The sequence below is a fragment of the Rhopilema esculentum genome, chromosome 10, assembly GCF_057945365.1.
Source record: "Rhopilema esculentum isolate cy_ngs chromosome 10, ASM5794536v1, whole genome shotgun sequence".
NCBI lineage: Eukaryota > Metazoa > Cnidaria > Scyphozoa > Rhizostomeae > Rhizostomatidae > Rhopilema > Rhopilema esculentum.
In genome coordinates this window covers 6,269,696-6,283,279 of record NC_142824.1, presented here as the reverse complement: position 1 = coordinate 6,283,279, position 13,584 = coordinate 6,269,696, and the positions used below count along the sequence as shown (strand labels likewise).

General features: G+C 38.7%; 2 protein-coding genes across 4 annotated transcripts in view; both read right to left on the bottom strand.

Moving 5' to 3' along the window:
* The window catches only part of LOC135686624 (uncharacterized), a 46,022-nt gene that overhangs the window by 22,723 nt on the left and 9,715 nt on the right, over positions 1-13,584 (bottom strand). The window lies entirely within an intron of this gene.
* On the bottom strand, positions 2,762-8,454 carry LOC135686646 (interferon regulatory factor 2-binding protein-like A). Its single transcript, XM_065202923.2, has one exon. It carries the CDS (start codon positions 7,340-7,342, stop codon positions 5,390-5,392), a length of 1,953 nt encoding a protein of 650 aa, XP_065058995.1. The 5' UTR covers positions 7,343-8,454; the 3' UTR covers positions 2,762-5,389.

Sequence of the window (13,584 nt, the reverse complement as noted above, 5' to 3'; positions counted from 1 at the left end):
GATTCATAACAAAAATGCTGTAACCCCTAAAGCTTCCCGTATAGTATGGCTAAGATACATTCAAAACATGAGATAATCTTTATTATAATATTCCTACCGGTTTCTACATTTTGAATTTTAAAAATTGTGAGAAAAAAATGGTGCTAAGATTAATACTTTGTACAAAAGTTTGAGCCTCATCAATATTCTTAATTTATATTTCTTTTAGGCAGATTTGAGCCTCTAAAGTCTTCTCTTATTAAAAAGCGTTTTTGGAGCTAGAACGAAATAGGAATCTGTAAAAAGGATTTCGCAAAATCGTCTGTTGAAATCTTACATTTTACAGTTTCTAAGAAACAGTCTGTTCTTAATTTGTTTTAACGTTGGACTTATTTTGACGCTCTTGTCTTTACAAAACTGTTCTTGTTAAAAAACTGTAATGAATTGAACTTCTCTACAATCAGTTATCCCAGAGACAATACCAGCCCTGGTTGAAAGTCGACGTACGCCCGTGATAGCTTTTGTCAATAGGAAGAGATGCTGTGGGCAGTTTGCGGCTAGTCCTTTGGAAATAGAAATCGTAGGACAACAAGGTGACGTAAGCATATGTCATTCAAGAAGTATTGAATCCGGCTTTTAAGAAAAATTTCGTCATATCTAGGTTTAGCTCAAACTTTTTTTACACATTAATCGTATGTCAAACGTAATCAAACGTTTTTTTGGTTTCATTATGATGAAGGGCTTCATCAACGCCGCCATTAGGCAACCCTGATAACAGTTCGCTTTGAAAAACGTCACGGCAAAGCAAGCCAGTAAAGCCAAATCTATAGTGGATGCTGTCCTAAACACCGCGTGAACATTGGATTTCGTCAGTACCCCTTTAGCGAGGTCCCAGAAATACAGGTCTTTGAGACTTGAGATGGTCTCCTCCCGTGAATATTTCATCAAATAATTCATACATATATCAACATAAAACGGGAACCATTCAGGTCTTTTATGAAGGCAGGGTTGGTTGGGTGGGTTTACGAATGCGGAAAGGGAAACGGGCTCCTCCGCTTCTCCACCCCTATCTTCACAGCTCAAATATTTCTACATCATCTAGACATTACGTTCAAATTATCCAAAAACTTTTGCAAGATATGCAACAAGATAAAGGTGCGCAATTGAGACAAAAAGTCGAAATCTATTAGCGGGCCACCACTAGCACGAAAGAAAACGCGGTAATCCAAGAACTAGTTTAAGATGGATTCAGAGCAACGTAACTTAAGTTCGTGGATCTGATTGTTACCTCAAAGCGTCAAACTCTTGGAATAAAAGAACTGAACAAAAAAGATGTGACCCGTCCTTCATTCAAAACGCTCCCAGGGGCTGTCATTGTGAGACCATCACCCACAAACACCTCTTCTGTGTGACGTCATTAAGCCTTATATACCCTATGCACCGGAATCGTCGTGAAACAAAAGAGACTCGAATTTCACTGAAAACAACTGAATCCATTTTCATTTCATTGTTTTTCTTATGAAGATTACCAATGAACCATTCCAAGGTTAAGCTGCTATAACCCTGGCTTAGACAACCGAAACGATCCAGTTGTATCACACTTTATCCTTGATGCTTTGCTGTATTTTCAGTCGTTGTGATTATTTCTCCTGTTTCCAAAACAACGGTATTCCGTTGACCCTGTGAGAGAGACTCTTGTCAAGCATATACCAAACCCGCTCCACGGAACCTTTTTTGGTCAGAAAGTTTGTTGTCCCAGTTAGATTCTCAAATAGAGCTATTGCCCCTCAGATTTGCACATTTTTGAAAAATTTTGACGTCAATAGATTTATGTGGCACGATGCGAAATTTCAAAAGCCAGGCCCTGTTTGTAAAAAGGAAATTGGTACCTTATTTTGCACATCAGCTTGACGCACAGGAGCCTATTATTATTTGGGTGCTACTTTGAATCAAATTACCACACTGCTGAACCAGAAGCCACAAACGATATTGAAGTCATCTTTAATCTCAAACTGTAACTTGCACACACTTTGTGGAATACTCCAAAAACGGTTCTTTTTAGGCCGTAAAAACTGATCTGGAAAAAAGTCAACCCAAATCCTCAACAAAAGCATACCCCGTCACTCTTCTCAAACGCAGTGTACAATCATCTAAGCCTCTTCTTGTGTAGTAGTTAATGCCCTACTACTTCTATGAACCTCATGTACTGGTGATACACTACACTTTTTTATGAATACAATTTCATTAAAACACGAGTCTCAAATTTTGCCAAATGTTAGAAGCGTATTAACAATAAGTAGAGCTGAGGTTATGTAAGATGTAATTTTGAACAAAATTGTTAAGCACTTAAAAATTCCATCCCAAAAACAATGGGTTTTTTACATCTAGAAATTGCGCACGTGCTTCGCTTTGTCGGTGAAGTTTCAAGTGTGCTCACTCTCTCAAGCAAATTAGCTTACGATTGCATTTGTTACGCCCTAATAATTTAAGAGCACTTCAGCCTCAAAGTTTTTGAAAAATTAACAACCAGCCTGAACTTAAATTCAACGGTTTTCATAAAAATACAGTGTACAACAGAGCTGGCAGCAGAATATTTAGAGCGAATTAATAAATTAAACTGAGTCTTTTGTCATGTGAATAATCACTTTCTAGCTTGAAGAAATAATACCAAGAACCACATAAATCTAATTATGGAAATTTACCGCTATCCTGGTTTTAGCCGATAAAACGCCAAGGGGCCTACTCGAATACAAAAGTGAAAAGACAAGAAACAAACCAGATATGGTCACAAATGCACCTTGTTATCTAGAACCCTACGACAACCAAAACGAGACTGTCGACGATAATACATGGTTAAAATGATGATTAATTGATTTAGAAAATCATACTTATATACACTTCCAATAAGGAATAACATATCAGCACCGTTCTCCAGTAATTATTCAGTAACAGTACTAGAGATAAAACCGTAGAGAGATTCAGCCCCTAGCCAAAAGCATAGGCAGGTGGTTTGCCCTTTACCATATTGACATATTCAGGAAAAAAGCAATGACTTAAATGCAAAATTTTGGCCTTGCAAGACCCAAATGTGCTAAAATGGTTGGTTGTATGGTTGCTATGTTCCTTGTTTGATAAATGGTTACTTACTACCTAGCACCATAAACAGAGTGGCTGAGACTGATTTGAATGTGAACGAAATATTTCTGGGCCTATCTTGGGTCTTAAAACAATTCATCAAGGATGTAAAGAAGTTGCCCCTAAAGAAATCAACCACCAAAGCTTTTGGCATAGGCTACCCCTACTCTATGTGCTACAAATTAATACAGTTGTAGATTAATTGAACTAGTACAGCAACCTTGGTTTAAAAGCTGATCACAGCTCAGAATCGAGAATCAAGGCTCAGCATATTGAATGTACCAAAGCTGCTTAACATTACTATCACCTTTTAGAAAAGATTTCAACAAAAATCTTTGATATATACTTTTGACTAAGTTACTTCCAAGCACCACTGACAGACATTGAAGCTACATGTACAAATAGTTTATACGAAACAAAACCTGCTTATAACAAAATGATACACATGAAACGCAAAAGAAAACAACATGAAACAGATTCCATTCATTTCCATTTTATGTACACTTTCTAGACTTGGGTACTCAGTAATTCTTAACCTTTAAGTTCCTAAACTGTTGGAAATTCTTGCAAATAAATGCATAATAAATGTTATAAAAACTAAGATGGTCTGTTGCTATTAAAGATTTTGCAATGAAGCATTGGCAGATATAAATGATAATTTCATTAGAAAGACATCTAAGTTTTCATCTAAGGAACAAAAATGTATCCCACCAAAAATTTACAAGGCTCAAAGGCTACACTCCTTAGTTGATTGCAAAGTTTATTCCTTTCAGCCTACAGTCTTTCCTAGCCTATGCAAATTGCTTTCTATCACAATGCCATTTAGCTGTCAAAAGAAAAAGGATGTCAAGCTAAGGTAATAGTAAAAATTGCCCAGATATTCACTTGCAATTTGAAGTGACTGCATTCCATTGTGGAAATAAAAGGGTATTAGGGTTGAATAAGAATCAACAGATTCAACTAGGTAGTGAGATATTCTGATCAAGGAAATGGAAAAATGAAGCCATCAATAAGTGCAACAGAAAAGGTTTATTGACCTTGCCCTTCAAGTTTTTTTTCTTACTGTAATACAAAAAGCTTGATTTCCAATGGTAGTTGCTAGCCCTGTAAGTATGGTATAAATAGCTTTTGAATCAGTTACTTTTTGTTCCACTTGCAAAAAAGTTTTTCTTATGTTGCAAATGGCCCCTGGTGGAAAGTAACACAACCTTCTTACAAAGATCATAACAACTCTGAGACTGGGAATAAATTGAGGAATTTTATCCAAGGTCAAAATTTAATTATGGGAGGGGGTTTAATAAATGAGAAGTTTAATAAAATTGTAGTTCTTGACAAAATAACAAACAAAGATAAATTATGGTTGAAAGTCACAATGACATTTTAATTTTTTTTAGTCTTGTCAATGAAGCAAACTTTTGAGAATTAAGGGATGGGTTTAGGGTGCAAAATGGTTTTCCTCCATGCACCCTGTCATGGCTTATTCCCAACTCCACATAAAATTACTGGACTTAAGTCTTTTTATACTGCTGAGGAAAAAAAACCATACAATTTGCAGAGACTAACATGGAGCGTCAAATTTACAAATTTCTGCCTAGATGTCCCATAATTTCCCTAGCCTTTGAGATGTCATCCAAGTAATGTTATGTACTAAACAGTAGCAGGCTTTACTGGGAATGACATGTAATCATTATAATGGTTGATTTTTGTGAATTCTTTCCTTAAACATTCTTGATAAGAGCTATTTGCAATGAGAATATTTTGCACCTTGTCAACAAAAAGTGCCAAGAACTTAACTATAGCAGTAGCTTTGAAAAGCCTTTTCAAATACTTAAACTATTCAAACATTAATATATGCAATATCACCTTGAGATTTGAAAACAGGAAAGATTATCTCTTTCACAAATCAAAATAGTTTAAAGTGCTACATCTAATTGGTAATAATGTTTTCAAATGTTTCATAATTTTTCTTTGCTACAAAATGTTTTTTGCTGTCTTTTGGCTCAGCAACCTGCTATTGTAATGTTTACTTAATTCACCTTTTGAAACAAAGGAATATTTACATTACATCTTTCATATATCAGATACAGCTAGGTCTCTTTATGCTAATTTGTCTGGCAAAGAGCACTTTCAACTAGTTTAGATTTAATATTCACATGGTTACCTTTTTCTGTAAATGATAAAAATGAAAGTTTATACTGCCTACTTAAGAATCTAGTAATATGTATATATATACCATACCAAAAGCAAACAAGCTTCAGTTGATGCCAACAACTTGTCATGTTTCACCATTCTCTCTGTTTTCTTCTTTGACTTTGGTTTCAGTTGCCAGTATTGTCTGGATTTCACTTTGCATAAAGGCCCATGGCAAATTACTACCAACTAGAGGACAGCGTTTGCCACTAGGACAGAAAACATCACTTCCTGAGCCCTGCTTTTTGATACTATCTTTTGAGCAAGGAAAGCAAAATTTGTGATTTCCAACAGAGGGGCATTGCACAAAATGGGTGTCCTCCAGAAGATCACCACAAATACTGCACTTAAGATGGTTACTTTTGGTACCTTGTCTTCCTTTTGTGCTGGCTGTAAGTGTCCCTGAAAGTGGACTATTGGTGCTTTCAGAAGTCTCAGCTTTTCCTTCAATGGGAGTACTAGTCTCTTCTTGCTCTTTTTCAGCAGGTTTACTTTTAGGGGCAGCCTCTGATGTTTGTGGATTGGCACTATTACTGCTACTATTAGACTGACTTCCAGGAACAACTTGAGAGTTGGCACTAGTTGGTTCCACACTACCTGCAGCACTAATCAAGGCCGCCATAGAAGATGGGAGACCCCATGGTGCAGCTCTGGGACTTGGTGGCATAGGTCCATTATGCTGTGGGTGTTGATGGATGTGAGTGGGTGAAGCACTTGATACTGCTGCCACTGGAGGCACTGATGCTTGTGGACGCCCATGTTCAACAGGAGGACCCCCTAATGCTGGCCTGTATATGCCATGGACACCAGGATGTGACAAAGGGTTGGTTAACTGTGCCATTGAAAGCCTCAAAGCGTCAACCTGAGACTGCATCCATAGGTGCCTCTGGATTTGCTCATCTTCGCGCTCTTTATAAGTGCGCCTTGGTGCTCTAGTTGGTTGTGGGGGCGGAAATGGGTCGGGTTCCTCGATTTTTCTTTTTCTCACTTTGAATGCATTGTTTAGACTGGCTGAGTAAGGGAATGCTTGCTCACTCAAACGCACTGGCAGGGCATCTAACGAGACTGGCTCTTTCAAGAATCGAACTGATTCCGGTAGAAAATCTCCTAATAATCTCCAATCATTCTCTTTGCCCTGAACTTCGTACTCAAGATATTTGAATCCTGATGACAGATTTTTGCCTACCTCCTTTGAAGAGTCTTGGTACATGACTTTAGTAACCGCAGACGCACTTTGATATATTATACCCGAATTTCTCGGATATTCCATGTACATTTTCACCTCAAAATCTGAACCGCCGCCTCCCGCTCTATGAACAACTTCAAAAGAGAAGACACGAGCGATCAATGAATGGTCCTTTTTAAATCGTACATCAAACGGTACGCATCCATTTAATATGTCCAAATTCTTTACAACATGAGGTGGCAGTTCACTAACTTCGGGATGCCTTCTTGGCACAGGCATTGGCATATCATGTTTTGGCCTGACAGGAAAATTCGGTGGCCTTTTTTCTGGGTCGTCTACTTCGCCTGGAATAAACATTTGATGATCACCTGGATGTCCTGGAAAAAAACGTTTAGAATAAGGGTCACCGGGGACCGGCGTTCCATTTTCATGCTTTAAAATAATATGCTCCTCTTCACCTCCATTAACTTTGCCGGGATAACCTCTGGCATGCATATGCATGTGATGATAACTGTTCGAAGGAGGTATTCCGTTATTATTTAGGTTCGGAGGGCCATTCTCGACTCCGGAGCCGTTGTTACTCGAATGACTTCCTGGGCTAGGGCTTGAAATTGCAGACGTCCCATTCGATGTTACTGACTGGGATTTTATAGCACGAATTTGATTGTCCCATCCTTTGCGAAGATACCTGGCATATTCAATAACCTCCTCTATGCGATCGGGCCCTTCATAGTTACAGCAACCTCGACAGATAGGTTCGGTAAATTCATGCAAAATCGCCCATGGCGTCCGCGGCAAATCGCACAAATAACAGTGAACTCGTTGCATCCTGCTATTGCTCATTTCTTCCATCCATATTTGCAACTTTAAAGTTCCTAGACATAAAACTCCAGTCGCGAAATAACGAATAACTCCACAATAACGATTTCACAGAAGATTCGTTCAGCGAATATTCAAGAATTCCAAAGAGAAGCAGGGAAAGGCCACGGCGATGGTCGTAAGAAAATCACTCCAACCACTCAACATAGGCTGTAGACGAGAATAAAACGATGTTAAATTGCTCTTTGCCGAAGATAGCTGTTGGCTTACTGTAGTCTGTAATGGTGTTGTCTTGTTTGGAGAAAAATCAAATTCAAGGGACGATCTGCACCAAACAAGTCCGAGGTAATTTCATCCTGCAAGTACAACATACTACAACTCTGACGCAAAGTTTTCAATACGACATTCGTCACCTGCCCATGACCAATCACAATAAGATTACGTCACACAACACGCCCACGCTTCGCTGATCGCCAATCTAGGCCGGATCAAAATATTGCAAGTCTTTACTCTAAGTCGACAGCTAAACGAAATAAAACACGACACAATCACATTAGGAATTTAAATTTTCCTCGTTTGGTTTGAATAGACTATGTTTTGTGAATAACAAGGGGCATTTTCTAATGAACAATATTTTCAATGAATTTTGGTTGCCAACGCCCGGCAGTTAGTGAATCTCGAATTTCTGGAACAGGCTGAGAGAATTCAGACGATAAGCTTCAAATTACAGGTTTTCAAATTGAGATCTCCAACTGTGCCAACAAAATACTTTCCTCTGTCGCTAGCCTGGGAAATCCTAATTCATGCCGGGGCATCAGATGAACCTCACGGGGGTATTGCATGACGTCATTAGAATAATAGGCGTCTTGTAAACATTGTTTTAACAGCCACCAAATGACGGGTTTTCCAAACATACTTCTCAACGTGTCTGATGACTGTTGACTGCCATAATACGGTATCCTTCATAGGCTGCGATGCAAATTGGACAGTAGAGGGGGGGGGGGAGACCCATAACCAAATATATTGCAGAAAGCTACTTTGCTTTGAAAACAAGTGAGACATGGCACCCTCCGTCGTCGGTATCCTGCAGTTGTTATGTGAAAAAGCAGTTAAGCATGGGTTAAGATCGGCTTCGCGCTTTAGATCAAAGACCGAGATACAACTTTTTGTTTGGGGGGGGGGAGGCAGCCCTCATAAACAAGTGAAAAACAGCAATATTTTACAAAATAGGAGTATTTTGCTTGCAATACTTGAGTTTTTAGGGGGCCCCGGCCCCCCGGTATCTCGGTCCTTGCTTTAGATAGGGGCAATTTTCAAATATTTTTGATACTTTGTTGGGACACGCAACTGCACAGACGCAGCACTTGCATCTCCGGTCATTGAAAACTCCGAAGTCCCTAGCACTCAACTTGCAAAAAATTCTGAATGAATTTATTGTGCCTGTAACATTCCAAAAGCACTTTGCATTCAGTTCCTTTTTTCCTTTTCAAATCCCCACGCTCAAGCGGAGAAGTGAAACAGCCCTGGACCGATAGATCCGTGGTCTTAATCCAGGTATGTATCTAGGCCAGGCTGGTCTCAAAGCTATATTGAAAGTTCGACAATAAGAAGTACAGTGTAGCTCTGGTTAAAACACAGAAGCTTAGATTATCAATGCTGAATATTAACTGCGCATTCTTTCCGAGGAATGAGGCTAGTTTTAGATTTTTAATTAGGGATACTTCAAAATACTTTCCAGCCACCTAACTCTTCTCTACCATACAAACGGTAAATTACTCTAGCTTACCTCCGGCAGAACCAGATCTGCTGAGTGTGTAGAATAAGGGCGCCTAAACAATAGAGTAGGTGGTCATAAAACACAAATGACGACAGATTTCATTAAACAACTGGAGTAACACCCGGACATTGTGGCTTTCCGTTAACAATAGTGAGTACTCCCATTCACAACAAAGCAAAAAGAGGAGTGGCAAAAATACAGAACAGTACAAATAACAGATGACGTGCAATACAAAGTTCAGCAGTGCACATCACGGACCAAGCCGAATCGACAAATCAAAAGCTGCTGCAAACCAATGAATCAGCGTTTTATTCGTGATCAAAGTCGGCTAACACATGACCTCTCGTCTGCGGTCTCGTCAGCATGTAAAAGAAACATGGAATGAGAGCAAATAGATGCACCGGAACCAGTCTACATTCTCGATGGCCTATGCCTATCCTCGTCATCAGGGGAGTAGCCTGTGCTCAAGACTCCTTGACACAGGGGTGATCCTAAAGGTGTTGGGGGGGTTCAAAACCCCAGGTAGGGCGATAAAATAAGCCCTCGAAGCACCCCAACATGGCAAAAATCTCCTTGTATTTTGCAATAGAATTTTATTCCAACGGGGTGTCACCCCACGCCCCATCCTGTTTCTGCGTTCTTCAAAGCTTGGTTTCCACTATGAGTTAACGTGGGTTAATTTGAGATAGTTTTGTGATCTGACATGGTTTAAAAATTATCTCATAGTGGAAACGCTAATTAAAAATTATCTCATGAAAATTAAGTCATGTTAACTCACGTTATCTCATGAGCTTGGAAACAAAACTGTTTTATTTCAAACTCATGAGTTAATAACATCTTATCAAAAGAAGCCGATGCGTGGGAGGGGAATGTGCTACCATTTGCAGTGCTGTTCTTACGCAACGCACTTGCACTGATCATTACTTTAGATGACGAAAACAGTTTCTTTACCCTCAAAAAAAATCAATTGTGAAATAAGAGAAGCATGTTCTCATTTCGAAGTTCCTGTTCCAAGTGGTCGTATTCACCAAACGCATATCTTTTTTGGCAGATTTTCTGTACCGAAAACCTTGGCGCAGATCGCGAACGGTACTTCCAGCAAAAAAATATTTTCCTTCTACGTATTCTTAAGAGCAGAAGTAAACTAAGTTGTTCTTATAAGACGCCCGCCATAGCTGCAAGACTCAAATAAAATGTGATTTCTGGCATTTCCATACTTAACTTGAATTTAGACAATGAGTTAATTTTCAATTTAACTCAGAATTATCTCACGTTAACTCATAGTGAAACCAAGCTTGTTCTTAGTTTATTCTCGAGTCCAAGTTCTTACAAAATTGTTCTCATAAACGAGGGGTGAATAACTCCGAAAAATAAAATGCACAGCATGGGCTCCGATGCAGGTTGGAAAGTGGAAGGGCCAAGAGAAAATATAACAATCATAACAAAAGTTTTCAAAAAAGCTCTATTGTTTTGCAAAAAAGTGAGGGGGCAATGGCCCCCATGGCCCCCCCCCCCCTTTGTCGGAGGCCCTGTACAAAGAACAAACTTGTAACCGAGCAAATGTCACCTAAAAGCACTGTTGTTACAATAAACTTCCAAAATTGCAGAATTTGCGTCCAAATGACAAATGGTCCTGTTTTAAACCTTTAAAAATTTTTACGAAATCCAAAAATCTAATGAAAACTCTCCGAATCCCTTCCTTTAACACGAGACTTTTCGAATCTCTAAATCTCGTACCCCTTTTTGGGAGTGATTCGCCCTTCGCAAATAAAGAGTGTACATTATTTAACGAAATTTGGTCTTACATCTTTTATAAAGAAAACTTCCACTTTTAGGGCAGTTAGTTGGAGGAAATTAGTTGGAGGGGGGTAAACAAGGTTTTTGGGGAAAAATTTTTGCAGGTTATCTCACAAAATACACAGGGTAGTTTGAAAATAAACTCTCACAAATCTACAGATTATATTGGCCGTCCCCCTTTAGCCCCAAAACTGTTAGGCCCCTGCAACAGGCCAGGTGTACGGCTCGCAGCGGGGCTAGCAAGTACACCCACGGCTACTGGTCTGGGTTTTCTACGAGCATCTTCGTAATTTGCATAAAATCTAGACACCAGTTGCTGGTCGTGCTTAATTAGCATATTTCAAGCATTTCAATTCCGTTCAATTGATTTAGGGCCGATATCAATAAATAGGCCATGATTGTAGAACAAATTATGAGTAAATTTTCTCTTTGGTAAATGAACGATGCTGGTTATCCCTTCGACAAAACATAGAAATTTACTACATTCTTTTTAAGACGACTCGAACGCATGAATAGCCTCGTGGTCGCCCACGCGTTATCAGGACGCTGATATTAGTACTGTTTAAAGTTTACACGGTTTTCCTCCCTCCCCACTGATCCCTACACAATATTTAATTATCAATAGTTTTTTGCAATAATCTTCGCTTAGCACTGATTTTCAAATGCCTTACCGTTGAGTTGCAAGATAAGAAGGAAATTTCGAAAGGCAGGTCCTGGTTCTGCAAGGGACTTAATAGCCTCGCCCCTTAAAATTCCCAAGAGCATTTTTACCCTCCACAGCTATATTTTTGTCTTTCACTTCTTTGAGCTTTCTAAATGCGCAATATTCCGTGATCCATTGGCATAACGCAATTCGGGGCGCCCTAGCTCGATAACTAAGAGCCCCCTAACAAAAGGGACCCCAAAAATAAAATTTATATCTATATTTATATCCGTACAGTCAAGCTGGGGGTCCATGCTATATAAGCTATCCTTTCTGCTGGCGATGCCCCAAAGAATAACTCGGCTTCAAGTTTCTTTTACCTAGAAACCAAACCAAATAGAAACCAAAATGTCTATATTTCGATTTTAGAGGTCTACTTTCACGAAGTAGCCAAAAACAATACAAATCCTCCAAGTGCTTGGGGGTAAGGGGAGCCCCTGCCTCAAAGAGTATATGCCTGTGAAACCTTAAAGAAGGGATACGACGTACTATGAAATTTGATAGAAACTTTCCTATCAAATTTCCTTGGTTTCCTTTCCGTATTTGATAGGTATTGGACAAGGTTCCAGAAACAGGAAATGTTAGCTCGCTTAATTATTATATGACCCAGCAGGATGGGGTGTGACATTCACAAAAATCTCTAGAATTTAGCAAGTGACCCACAAACCCAAATATGGATACCCACCTGAAGTTTATTTATTACAAAAATAGACTTTACCACCACGCCGTATAATCCTGTAGGGCGGTAAATAAAGAAACGTGGGCCATGGACAAAAGTATTTGTATTTAGTATATCTACTACGGTGGTTAACAATACCCGGAGTCTGAATAACAGCCATCCTGTTGATGATCACCAAGGTAACACCAACTCAGAAAAACCAAGTTACATAAGCGGTTTCGTTGGTTAGATCAGTGGTTATCAAGTTTGACTTTGTTGATTACGAGGTTATCTTCTACTACCATGATACCCGACTGAGTCTGGTACCCAGGGTAATCTTCTCCAAGTCAGGGAGATATTCAAGTCATTTCTAATACTGCTTTCCTATACATACCGAGTAACACAAATATGTAATTTGGACAAAAAATAGAAAATTTGGACAAAAAATAGAAAATTTGGACAAAAAAGTTTTTTAGAAGCTGATCTGCTTTATAATAGTCCAGAAAACAGATCAACTGTCGTCTGACAAATGTGCCAAAAATGTTACCCAAAAAACAGTGAAGCAAAATGTTTTATGGGTGTGATTAAGTTTGACATTATACTCAAGCCCTTGAACACATAGAAATAGAACAACTTGTACGGGCATCTAGTTGCAATGTTAAGATCAAAGATTCGGTCATTGGAAAGAAAGATTTAAAATCAAATGATGAAAATGGTTATACAAGCTTTGATGTGTGGGACAGGACGGTACTAAACTGGACGGTATGAATATAGTATAAGTTGAGGAAAAAATGATATGAATGGAAATTACTTGCGTGTGCTTAAATGAGTGGCTCTAGCTGCAACTTGTGGAGTGTTACCATATACCGAGGGTAAAAACACGTTGGGTGAAAAAATTGAGGTAAAAAATTGGCAAACCTCCTAATAGCAAATTCATAGGCAAAACTATCGCTTTCAAAAGGTGAAGAAGAACGATGGGGAATCCTCCTGCTCAGTCCTTATAATTGTGACAAAGAGCAAACACCTTTTCAAAGTCCTAAGACATCGTAATTTGTGGTATACAATTAATTCATTCAGACAGAGTCAATTTTTACCAATGTTTTTTAATGGAAATTTGATCGGCAAAAGATTTTATGCATGAAAATAAGCAAAAAACTACTTCGCCTTAATACCAAAAATGTTCCACATTACAATTACCAATTTCAGGCCCTCCTTGAAAAAGATCAAGGGATTAACAGTTTTACTTTATATTATTATTAAAAAAATCAACTTCAAAAGATGAATAAATTTAGATAACTCCAGACCCTCAAATATTCAATGTGTGTATTGGAAATTATAAA

What these genes read in the sequence shown, in the direction of transcription:
- LOC135686646 (XM_065202923.2), bottom strand. Translation starts at nt 7,342, where the DNA reads ATGGAAGAAATGAGCAATAGCAGGATGCAACGAGTTCACTGTTATTTG.